The sequence below is a fragment of the Haliotis cracherodii genome, unplaced genomic scaffold (assembly GCF_022045235.1).
Source record: "Haliotis cracherodii isolate W230 unplaced genomic scaffold, xgHalCrac1.p SCAF_16, whole genome shotgun sequence".
Taxonomy (NCBI): Eukaryota; Metazoa; Mollusca; class Gastropoda; order Lepetellida; family Haliotidae; genus Haliotis; species Haliotis cracherodii.
This window is the reverse complement of record NW_027266271.1, coordinates 4798848-4811608: the sequence shown is the minus strand read 5'-3', so window position 1 is coordinate 4811608 and position 12761 is coordinate 4798848. Positions and strand designations below refer to the sequence as shown.

The 12761-nt window shown below is 39.4% G+C and overlaps 1 protein-coding gene across 2 annotated transcripts in view; it reads left to right on the top strand.

Moving 5' to 3' along the window:
* The window catches only part of LOC139463740 (protein Wnt-6-like), a 40922-nt gene that overhangs the window by 14173 nt on the left and 13988 nt on the right, over positions 1-12761 (top strand). For both annotated transcript variants that reach the window (XM_071244997.1, XM_071244998.1), the window contains exon 2: positions 4113-4333. In XM_071244997.1, the coding sequence (XP_071101098.1) occupies positions 4113-4333 (221 nt within the window). The remainder of the gene's footprint in view (positions 1-4112; positions 4334-12761) is intronic.

Below are 12761 nucleotides of genomic sequence, written 5' to 3'. Positions count from 1 at the left end.
GATGACATACATAATAGCGCAGTGTTCACATACATAAAAACAACATGTGGCTTGTTCATATACATAATGGCTGCATATTAAATACATAATAACGAAGTGTTAACATACATAATGACCGCATGTTCACATACATAATAACACAGTGTCCTTGTGCATAATGACCGCAATGTCCACATACATAATGACCGCAATGTTCACATACATTATGACCGCATGTTAAATACATAATAAAGTAGTGTTCACATAATGACAGATGTTCACATACATAAATACGCAGGGTTCATATACAAACTGACCGCAGTGTTCGCGTACTTAAGTACCGCAATATTCACATGCATAATAAATCTTTAGGTAGGTCTTTTATATACATAACGTGGTCAATGTTTGTATACATATCGTTGACAGTGTATACAGACTTATATCAATGGTGTTCACCTTCAGAAAGTCGACTGTGTTTACATACTGTAAGCCGACAGTTTTTATGTACATAATGCAGAGAGTGTTTGCATAGATATTGTCAACACTTTACATAAAATTATGCATATCAATTGTGCTTAAAACCATACTGTCAACAGTGCTTACATTCCCATTATTGACATATCATATATATATATATATGTTTACAAATGTCGACAGTATTTACATACAGATGTGTCGACAATGTTCACAAAAAATATTCATAGTGTGTGCATAAAGTTTATGGCTTGAACATACAGAATATTAATTGCGATTTTTTCATACAATATATTGATAGTATTTACATACAAACTGTTGCCTTTTACGCCCAATGGAACCTGTTTCGTAGGATATCGAGACTTGTTATTCTGCTTTATATTTACATTCAATATGTCGGTAGTGCTGACAATAGAAAATCCAGTCTGTACATAAAGACATCATATAGTGACAACATATAGAATGTCGACAGTGTCTACAAACAGAACATCGACAGTAATTGCATACATAATTGATGTCTTATGTTGATGCAGAACGCAGTGAACAAGTAGAGCACTTTCTCAGAAGCTGCCACATCTACACGGACGGGAACATACTTGGCGCAAACTAGCATGGCGACAGGTGGTTTAGGAATAGAGGGCGGAGCACACTGTAGGTAGGGGGAAGGGTTGAGGGAGGGGGAAGGGTTGAGGGAGGGGGTGGGGTGAGGATAAGTTGGGTGTTAGAGGGTAGGGGGGAGGGGATGAGGTTTGTGATGGCGAAGCGGGCGGTGGGCGTAAGAGGCAGCAGATACTGAGACGCCGCGGGTGAATTCTCACCTGACTGTCTGACAATCATTGCTCAGACAGATGCAAAGGTCCGTTATCGTCCCAAAGGTGCTATGTATGCTGTCATTAATAAGTCATTTAAACACAGGTTTGTATCATGTGCAAGTTATAAATGTAGGTCTTGTTACTGCTATCAATGCACATCCTTAATGAACCATATTCTTAATGCGTGAACGTTTACTAATGCTTTAATGTACGCAACATGGGTATAGAAAAAGTTTAAAGTTCGATAAATGAAACGTATTGAAGGTGAAATAGTGTGTCGCTTCAGTGTGGTATGCTCCAGTTCATCATTAGAGTACGAATATGCTACACATGCGCTGATCGGTGAGCGGTTTCCTCACTCCCATGCCCACTGACGTCCTAGAAATGTCAAAATCTAGGTATACTTTCGAACATCATAATGCTTTCATGTACCACCCACGTCTATTCCGTGCATAAAGTAACATGGGTTCTCACCGTCCACAGAACAAGAAAGACATCATTATGTTCCTTGTATGTGTCATGTAAACTGAGGCAGTATTCTTAATAGTTATTACATTTGACTAAGTAATTGAGACCACTAGCCCGTTCTACTGCTTTACACATGTGCATTCAGGGTATGTGTCATAACCTCTCTAATTGGTAACCACTGTCTAAAATCATTAGACAGATATAGAATCTCTAAAACATTTATGATCTCAAATTGTAGATCAGCTTTGAAAAATGAATTCCAGTGATTTCGGGACCAAAACGTTATGCCCCAACACACCCGAAACATTGGACATGGACCATGTAGTTCCCCCGTGCATGTGAGTAGGAGACATTCAGTGAAAGGTCGTCAAACCGCTCTGAGCCATTAGTATTGTTGCTTTTCATTGTCCACAGTAACACGTACGCTCTCTACTTCTGCTGTAATGCAGTAATTGTGATCACAACGTGATGGACGCCAAAGGGCTTTTGGCATGCTTCAATCTGGTAGAACTTAGCGATTGGTAGCGAATATGTTCAATGTGTCTCGGTCTTTGACTTGCAGACTTTTGAACAGGTTTCTGCAGACACATAATGTCAATGATCGGCACCACATAGGGCTTCCTAGGTCAACAACTGAACTAGAATCGATTCATCAGAGATCCGGTTTTTCAAAGTCGAGGCAAAACAGTCAATCAACTGTTCACTTGCGCCAGGCCACCGGAGTTTGAGTTAAGAATAACGCCTGGATAACGTCGACGTGAGGTAACATGACAGAATTGGGTGTGGTTGTGTAGTGATATGGGGCGGGATCACTCTGACTGCCAGAACGCCACTGCATCTTGTCCACGGAAGGGTCACTGGACAGAACTGCCGAAACCGCTTGTTGTTTCGTTTGCGCGCCATGCTGGTCTACGTTTTGTTTTACAAGACTATAACGCTCGTGCCCAACGTGCACGTATCGTAACGGGCTACCTCCAACAGCAAAACATCACTAGAATGCAATGGCCAACCGTTAGTCATGACCTTTCCCCTGGAGGGCACGTCTGGGACATGAACGGGAGATGTGTACCCAGACATCACCCATTATCTCAAACGTTATTTTTTTTACTGAACACCCCTGTCGTCTCTCTTGTTTTTTGCACCCTAATGCACCGCCAATATGTTCTGTTGATTGTCATGTTACACCTTGTCCTTCCTTTTTGTTATCTATCCATTACCATCACTCGATACCTCTTTGTACATCAACTATTATTTTCTAATACCCCCTTCTTTGAACGTATGTATAGATTCTTTTATAATTGCTTTCAACTTTGGATATCCTTCGAACCGTATATCAAACGTGTAGTTGACTGCATTACGTACATAGTACTGTTTTACTGCATGTATACATCGTTTACTCTACCTTCCGCGCGTGTGATTGGCAAAATGTCGGTTGAATCTTTCAATATGTGCACGGTGTACGAGGATAGATATATTTTGTTTATCAATGACGAACTGAAACAGCTTAGAAATTTGAATATGAGATCAATAGCGTTCAGTCATTTGAGCATATGAAACATCTGCTCCGTTATAACGTCATTATCATCCACTGTGTACGTCTTAATGCAGTTTGTGTACTCGTAGAAAAAGATGATACGGAATAGTAACGGTGATATTTGTTGATAAGCACTATGGTTTTAATTGTTTCAGCATTTGAAGCAAGGAATTCTAACATTTCATAACTCCAGCTCACACCGTTGGTTCAAACTAAAAATAGAATACATACTAATACCCGTATATCTGAAAACATGTTAAACATACATTATTGGCTGTAATGTTTTAAACTTATTATGTACATCAAAGTGCCTTTCAGATAAATTAATATAGTCATATTGTCACTGTTCAAAACTATATTTTCTATTAAATGTAATACGTACCTGCAGTTAAGGAACTATTATTAATGTGGGTTCTATCCTTGTACGTGTCCTGTATATAGTTCGAATGCATACGTGCTGAATCACATCCTCTAAAGACATGATTTGTGATTCCACGTGTTCCTTCCTATATACGCGGTGTCACCGTATATCATTTTGCTATACAATTTCTAAATTACAAAAAATGTGTATATGTTAAATTCAATACATACACAGTTTATATTTACTTATTGATCAGGTCACACATGGCACTGATTTCATTTACATATGGTGCATGCTCCGGAATGGAATGTGTTCGGTATATGCTTTCATTACTACATACTTAAGGTATGTTTCATTACATACATGGTATGTGTTACTTTAATACATACTTAGTCTTTGTTCACTTTATCAGTACTATGGTTAATGTTTGATTCATGGCATTCACTGAATAAGTTAACTACATGCATGGCGTTGGTTTCTTCAGGGCAGTTGGTAGCCCCCTGGTGATGGACCCGAACAGCATCTGCCGCAAGACGCGGCGGCTCGCAGGTAAACAGCGCGCCATATGCAGGAAGGAGCCGGAAATTGTTGAAGAAGTCGCAAAAGGAGCAAAGATGGCTCTTATTCAATGTCAGTATCAGTTCCGTAATCGTCGATGGAATTGCACAACAGCTCGTCGGTCAATATCAAAGATTCTACGAAAGGGTAAGTAGTTTCTGTCATCTGATGATTAAAGTGGGAACTTAAAATGTTATCGGAATAATGGAAACTAACACCTATGCAGTGTAGTCTGATATACACACAGCTGCTGATGTCGCCGTCTACAGATCCGTAACTCCAGCTCACACATGGACCTGCTCCCTTCTCACACATGGACAGGACGTGATGTAACACTCACTCACTCACTCACTCACTCACTCACTCACTCACTCACTAACTCACTCACTCACTCACTCACTCACTCACTCATACAAGGTGGTTATGACTTCAACTTCGCGAGTTCTCTACATCATTGTTGTACTAGGCTAACGGTAAGCACTGTAGTATTCACAATAACTTAATTACTAGCCTAAGTGAATATGTCTTCTTACGCAGTATCCGTTGGTTGGTATCTAAACCGCACTGTTCCATGGTCGTGTGTACATGTATGTATGTGTGTATATGTGTGACGCGTGTATAAATGTGTGTATGTGTATAAGTCAGTGTGAATGTGTGTGTGTATGTATGTATGTATGTATGTATGTATGTATGTATGTATGTATGTATGTATGTATGTATGTATGTATGTATGTATATATGTATGTGTGTGTTCTTGCGTGCGTGCGTGCGTGCGTGCGTGTGTGTGTGTGCGTGTGTCTGTCTGTCTGTGCATGTATGTGAGTTTGAGGAGATGGTGAATTGACATTGACACACTATTTGAGAACGACAAACGCTACTGTGCATTGGAACGAATCTTAACAATGGTTATTGAACACTTATTGTAGTTTGCGAGTTGAGGGTTTGTAAATACTCATAAATTTACACATAAATAAATAGTTGTAATGTTTATGTCAAAAAGATAATATGGACTTACATGCTTTCAATAAAACCTCACCATATCACATGGCCCGAATGGCCAGCTATACATGCACAGGTATACTCACCACTTCAACAACTGTTTTCGTCATACGTCCTTGTTCAATGCAACGTTGCTACAAATTTGCGATCCAATATGAAATGTCTATACAATACAATATCCAATAAATGAATATTGTGATATTCAAGCATGATACGAGCAAGGTTACTACATGATATAAAGACAAGAGAAAGTGGAGGAACTCACCGACATTCTTCTTGCTGGTAGAAGTGAGCTTTACTAACTCTTGTGAGGCCAATAGAACCACTACCGTTTATTCACCACATGGCCGTATCCCTGCCTCTTTCTAATACGTAAAGAATGTTTTTTTATAGAAAAAGAGGCCATTTTTGCAGAATTCCTGTCTGCAACTAAGGGTCATTTAATTAAAAGATCAAAGGAAAGGAGTTCTGTGAAGTCTATACACATCACAGGAATGGATGTAGGGAAGCAGCGATCAGATTTCACTTCAAAGACTTCAAGAAAATATTATCTGGCTTTCAGTGCCAGCGGCTGGCAGTCCGCGGAAACCGTTATGCGCATACAGTATAATTGCTACTTTGGTAGTCGAAAGTGATCATATTTATGGCACAGCTTTTCGTTTGAAGTTGTTCTACAAGAGTAGACATATGGAAAACAAGAACATACTTTGAGAGCCTTAGCAGCTCTGCCACTGCGTAAGCGTGTAAGCAAGTTGTAGGATGTTATAGTAGAACGTAGATGTGTCTAGCTATAGGGTTCGGGAAAGCGGGTACGGCAAGGAAATGGTACGCAGAGGAATAGCTGCATATACGCCGAGGTATGTTTTAACGTGTTTACTTTACCGATGTTTTGCAGTGGTATAATGTACTTATGCAACAACGAGTTGTCACATATATATATAAAATTAAATGAGTTTTCCATGCCACACCTTGGTCATTACTGTTCATGACTAATGCATATATAAATGATATACAATGCAGGAGTCATACTGACAAGTATTATGTCCTACAAAAATTACCATTTGAAATGTTTGTGAGAGCTACGCATACTGCCAAGATATGTATGGAGAGTAATGAAAGTGTACCCCCTGTCCATCTTTGCACGTGTTCTTACCCAAGGAAATATGGTTGAACCTGGCCAGTTAAATACTAACTCCATATAAAAACGGATTTGTTTGTTGATACAAGTCAACAGTCAACCTTCTTGTAAATCACCTGAAGTACCCTAAATAGATTTTATGTCACCTGATAAATACGTTCCTATAGTAAATAGGAGGGTTACTTTGAAGTGTTGCTTATTCTTTTATATGTCCAATTAAGTCATCTTATTAATGACATCCTCAGTTAACGATTTTATCGTACCAGTAATGAATCAAATCTCGCAAACATTATCACATTGTATAAGACCAAATATAAAATATAAGATGTGAAACAGAAATGAACAAACTGAAAGTTGTTTACTGTTACTCTATCGTCAGTATTCTCATTCTAAGCATGTATGGAAGTTGTTGTGGGTGATAACCTTCTCTTACTATCACTTGGACGCCAATATTATTAGCGGAAGTACAAATATACGGTTTCTACTGTAAGTATTCGGAAGCAGTAATGGCCAACCTATCACCCTTCTCGTAGCCGACACGCTGTAGCGAGAACATGGGTTATCTGTCAACGGTGTCTTCATGGAGGGTAAAATGTTCTTAGACAAAGAAGGTTATGCGTGGGTCATAGGGTTTCTCTTCAGCTTCAAACATTGTTTATTTAGTTTAATAGAGTATAGGAAGTATGTCATGATCCCGGGAGTACCCCCTTGTTGTAGAAGTACACCATCGACAGCAGAAGTCACCTACATCGCCTAATATTACACAGATTGCGTTGTAACAACCGCAGAAGACAACACCGCCGATATAAAATGCGCCTTAATATCATTTATCTTCGACATAAGTAATACGATATTTGACGGAAGACTCAGTACTCTATAATCTCGGCAACAGTGAAATAGTTTAAGTGTAAACCATTGAAAAAGGCCCCAGCGAATCTTGTAGAAACCGTTACACGGCCCCAGTGAATCTTATGAAAACCCTTACACCGCTCCAGTGAACCTTGTGAAAACCCACACCGCCCCAGTGAACCTTTTGAAAACCCACACCGCCCCAGTGAACTTTATGAAAACCCACACCGCCCCGGTGAACCTTTTGAAAACCCACACCGCCCCAGTGAACCTTGTGAAAACCCACACCGCCCCAGTGAACCTTTTGAAACCCACACCGCCCCAGTGAACCTTTTGAAACCCACACCGCCCCAGTGAACCTTGTGAAAACCCTTACACTGCCCCAGTGAACCTTTTGAACACCCACACCGCCCCAGGGAACCTTGTGAAAACCCACACCGCCCCAGTGAACCTTTTGAAAACCTTTACACTGCCCCAGTGAACTTTGTGAAAACCCTTACACTGCCCCAGTGAACCTTGTGAAAACCCTTACACTGCCCCAGTGAACCCTAAGAAAACCGCTATATATAGTAAAAGTTGTTATATACACCGAAATATATAGTGAAAATTGTTCGATACACCTCTGAATTAGTGAATGTTGTTAAATACATCGCCGTGTGTAGTGAATATTGTTATATAAGCAATATTGACGAAGTAGTATGTAATGAATGTTTTTAATGGACGAAATGGTATGTTGTGAGTGAGTGAGTGAGTGAATGAGTTGGGTTTAACGCCGCTTTTAACATTATTCCAGTTATATCACGGCGTGTCAGCTTAATGTGGGAGGACAGCCCGAAGTGATGCAGGTCTTAGACGTTTACCACTTTGGTGAAACCCACCAGCACGGGTATGGTGCTGACAAACCTAGAAACATAATCGGGGCGAACCGGGATTCGAATACAGACGCCTCAGACGACTGGGCCAACCGTGCCCCCCGGTTATTGTGAAGGTTGCTGTAGATGAAATGTTATGTTGTGAAGGTTTCTGTAGACGAAATGGTATGTTGTGAAGGTTGCTGTAGACGAAATGGTATGTTGTGAAAGTTGCTGTCGATCAAATATTATGTTATGAAGGTTGCTGTAGTCGAAAACTTATGTTGTGAAGATTTTTGTAGACGAAATGTTATGTTGTGAAGGTTGCTGTAGGTGAAGAGGTATGTTGTGAAGGTTGCTGTAGACGAAATGGTATGTTATGAAGGTTGCTAAAGACGAAATGGTATGTTGTGAAGTTTGCTATAGACGAAATGTTATGTTATGAAGGTTGCTGTAGACGAAATGTTATGTTGTGAAGGTTGCTGTAGACGAAATGGTATTTTGTGAAGGTTGCTGTAGACGAAATGGTATGTTAAGAAGGTTTCTGTAGACGAAATGGTATGTTGTGAAGGTTGCTGTCGATCAAATGGGATGTTATGAAGGTTGCTGTGGATGAAATGGTATGTTGTGAAGGTTTCTGTAGACGAAATGGTATGTTATGATTGTTGCTGTAGACGAAATGTTATGTTATGAAGGTTGCTGTAGACGAAATGGTATGTCGTGAAGGTTGCTGTAGGCGAAATTGTATGTTATGAAGGTTGCTGTAGACGAAATGGTATGTTATGAAGGTTGCTGTAGACGAAATGGTATGTTATGACGGTGGCTGTAGACGAAATGTTTTGTTATGTTGTGAAGGTTGCTGTAGGTGAAGAGGTATGTTGTGAAGGTTGCTGTAGACGAAATGGTATGTTATGAAGGTTGCTAAAGACGAAATGGTATGTTGTGAAGTTTGCTATAGACGAAATGTTATGTTATGAAGGTTGCTGTAGACGAAATGTTATGTTGTGAAGGTTGCTGTAGACGAAATGGTATTTTGTGAAGGTTGCTGTAGACGAAATGGTATGTTAAGAAGGTTTCTGTAGACGAAATGGTATGTTGTGAAGGTTGCTGTCGATCAAATGGGATGTTATGAAGGTTGCTGTGGATGAAATGGTATGTTGTGAAGGTTTCTGTAGACGAAATGGTATGTTATGATTGTTGCTGTAGACGAAATGTTATGTTATGAAGGTTGCTGTAGACGAAATGGTATGTCGTGAAGGTTGCTGTAGGCGAAATTGTATGTTATGAAGGTTGCTGTAGACGAAATGGTATGTTATGAAGGTTGCTGTAGACGAAATGGTATGTTATGACGGTGGCTGTAGACGAAATGTTTTGTTATGTTGTGAAGGTTGCTGTAGGCGGAAAGGAATGTTGTGAAGGTTGCTGTAGACGAAATGGTATGTTGTGAAGGTTTCTGTAGACCAAATGGTATGTTGTGAAGGTTGCTGTAGGCGAAATGGTATGTCGTGAAGGTTTCTGTAGACGAAATGGTATGTTATGAAGGTTTCTGTAGACAAAATGGTATGTTGTGAAGGCTGCTGTCGATCAAATGGTATGTTATGAAGGTTGCTGTGGACGAAATGGTATGTTGTAAAGGTTTCTGTAGACGAAATGGTATATTATGATTGTTGCCGTAGACGAAATGTTATGTTATGAAGGTTGCTGTAGACGAAATGGTATGTTGTGAAGGTTGCTGTCGATCAAATGGGATGTTATGAAGGTTGCTGTAGACGAAATGGTATGTTGTGAAGGTTGCTGTAGACGAAATGGTATGTTGTAAAGGTTTCTGTAGACGAAATGGTATATTATGATTGTTGCCGTAGACGAAATGTTATGTTATGAAGGTTTCTGTAGACAAAATGGTATGTTGTGAAGGTTGCTGTCGATCAAATGGGATGTTATGAAGGTTGCTGTGGACGAAATGGTATGTTGTGAAGGTTTCTGTAGACGAAATGGTATGTTATGATTGTTGCTGTAGACGAAATGTTATGTTATGAAGGTTGCTGTAGACGAAATGGTATGTCGTGAAGGTTGCTGTAGGCGAAATTGTATGTTATGAAGGTTGCTGTAGACGAAATGGTATGTTATGAAGGTTGCTGTAGACGAAATGGTATGTTATGACGGTGGCTGTAGACGAAATGTTTTGTTATGTTGTGAAGGTTGCTGTAGGCGGAAAGGAATGTTGTGAAGGTTGCTGTAGACGAAATGGTATGTTGTGAAGGTTTCTGTAGACCAAATGGTATGTTGTGAAGGTTGCTGTAGGCGAAATGGTATGTCGTGAAGGTTTCTGTAGACGAAATGGTATGTTGTGAAGGTTTCTGTAGACAAAATGGTATGTTGTGAAGGCTGCTGTCGATCAAATGGTATGTTATGAAGGTTGCTGTGGACGAAATGGTATGTTGTAAAGGTTTCTGTAGACGAAATGGTATATTATGATTGTTGCCGTAGGCGAAATGTTATGTTATGAAGGTTGCTGTAGACGAAATGGTATGTCGTGAAGGTTGCTGTAGGCGAAATTGTATGTTATGAAGGTTGCTGTAGACGAAATGGTATGTTATGAAGGTTGCTGTAGACGAAATGGTATGTTATGACGGTGGCTGTAGACGAAATGTTTTGTTATGTTGTGAAAGTTGCTGTAGGCGGAAAGGAATGTTGTGAAGGTTGCTGTAGACGAAATGGTATGTTGTGAAGGTTGCTGTAGACGAAATGGTATGTTGTGAAGGTTGCTGTAGGCGAAATGGTATGTCGTGAAGGTTGCTGTAGACCAAATGGTATGTTGTGAAGGTTGCTGTAGACCAAATGGTATGTTGTGAAGGTTGCTGTAGACGAAATGATATGTTGTGAAGGTTGCTGTAGGCGAAATGGTATGTCATGAAGTTGCTGTAGACCAAATGGTATGTTGTGAAGCCTGCTATAGACGAAATGGTATGTTATGAAGGTTGCTGTAGACGAAATGGTATGTTGTGAAGGTTGCTGTAGATGAAATGTTTTGTTATGAAGGTTGCTGTAGACGAAATGTTATGTTTTGAAGGTTGCTGTAGGCGAAAAGGAATGTTGTGAACGAAATGGTATGTTATGAAGGTTGCTGTAGACGAAATGTTATGTTATGAAGTTTGCTGTAGGCGAAATGGTATGTTGTGAAAGTTGCTGTCGGCGAAATGGTATGTTATGGAGGTTGCTGTAGACGAAATGGTATGTTGTGAAGGTTGCTGTAGACGAAATGGTATGTTATGAATGTTGCTGTAAGCGAAAAGGTATGTTATGAAGGTTGCTGTAGACGAAATGATATGTACTGAATGGTGTTATAGATAAAACAGTATTTAGTTATTTTTGTTTTAGATGTAATTGTATCAAATGAATGTTGTTTTAGACGAAGAGTTTGTTGTGAATGTTGATATATATGAAATATTATGGAGTGAGTGTTGTTATGGACAAAATGCTATTGTCACAGAGTGACTTAATAGAACTCTGAAAACGCATTATATTTAACGATTTATAGCTTCTGAACCACGTCCCTTTTTGTACAGTGTTGAGTACATAACGTTTAGGAAATCTGGACTATTTAACATAATGTAATCCATGCGTAACAGCGGCCAGTTGTACCATTGTCTAACACAGCTTTTCACTTTGTCATTTATAGCCTGAATACATTTTCCCCTGGGCCTTGTCTGTAATCACATCCACAAATCCCATGTCCAGGGTGACGCCATTGTCTTTTCGTCTGTCCATTGCTGCCCAGTAGTGTATATATATGTTTCCATCTTTACTGTTAGTAAGTCTGGTATTCCAACAGTATCTGTATGTACAGCCGCGTGTAGGATACGCCTGCTTGCTGGACTTGACTTGCAGTAGTTGAGTTTGAATCTCCGCTCGACATATTTCTATTAGTAATTATATTTGTTTGTATCATTGCCTACTAAAGAAGTTTGGACTCAACGTATTCTTCGTTTCAATCTGAGCTAATGTACCCGTCAACATACGCGTTAACACTATCATTGTTGTCACAAACGAAGCCGTATAAAGTGCGTGCTGATATAAACGAAAGGATTATTGTTTGATTATTGAGTCTGATGTAGTGAATGTTGTAATAGAGGAAATGGTATGTAGTGAATATTCTATATGAAGTGTTATGTAGTGAATGATGTTACAGAAGATGAGGTATGTAGTAAATGTTGTTATAGACGAGGTGGTATATAGTGAATGATGTTATAGAAGATAAGGTATGTAGTGAATGTTGTTATAGACGAGGTGGTATGTAGTGAATGATGTTATAGAAGATAAGGTATGTAGTAAATGTTGTTATAGACGAAGTGGTACGTGGTGAATGATGTTATAGAAGATGAGGTATCTAGAAAAGGTTGTTATAGACGAGGTGGTATGTAGTGAATGATGTTATAGAAGATGAAGTTTGTAGTAAATGATGTTATAGACGAAGTGGTATGTAGTGAATGATGTTATAGACGAGGTGGTATGTAGTGAATGATGTTATAGACGAGGTGGTATGTAGTGACTGATGTTATAGAAGATGAGGTATGGAGTAAATGTTGTTATAGACGAAGTGGTATGTAGTGAATGATGTTATAGACGAAGTTGTATGTAGGAAATGATGCTATAGAAGATGAGGTATGTAGTAAATGTTGTTCTAGACGAGGTGGTATGTTGTCAATGGTGTTATAGAAGAAGAGTTTTGTAGTCAATA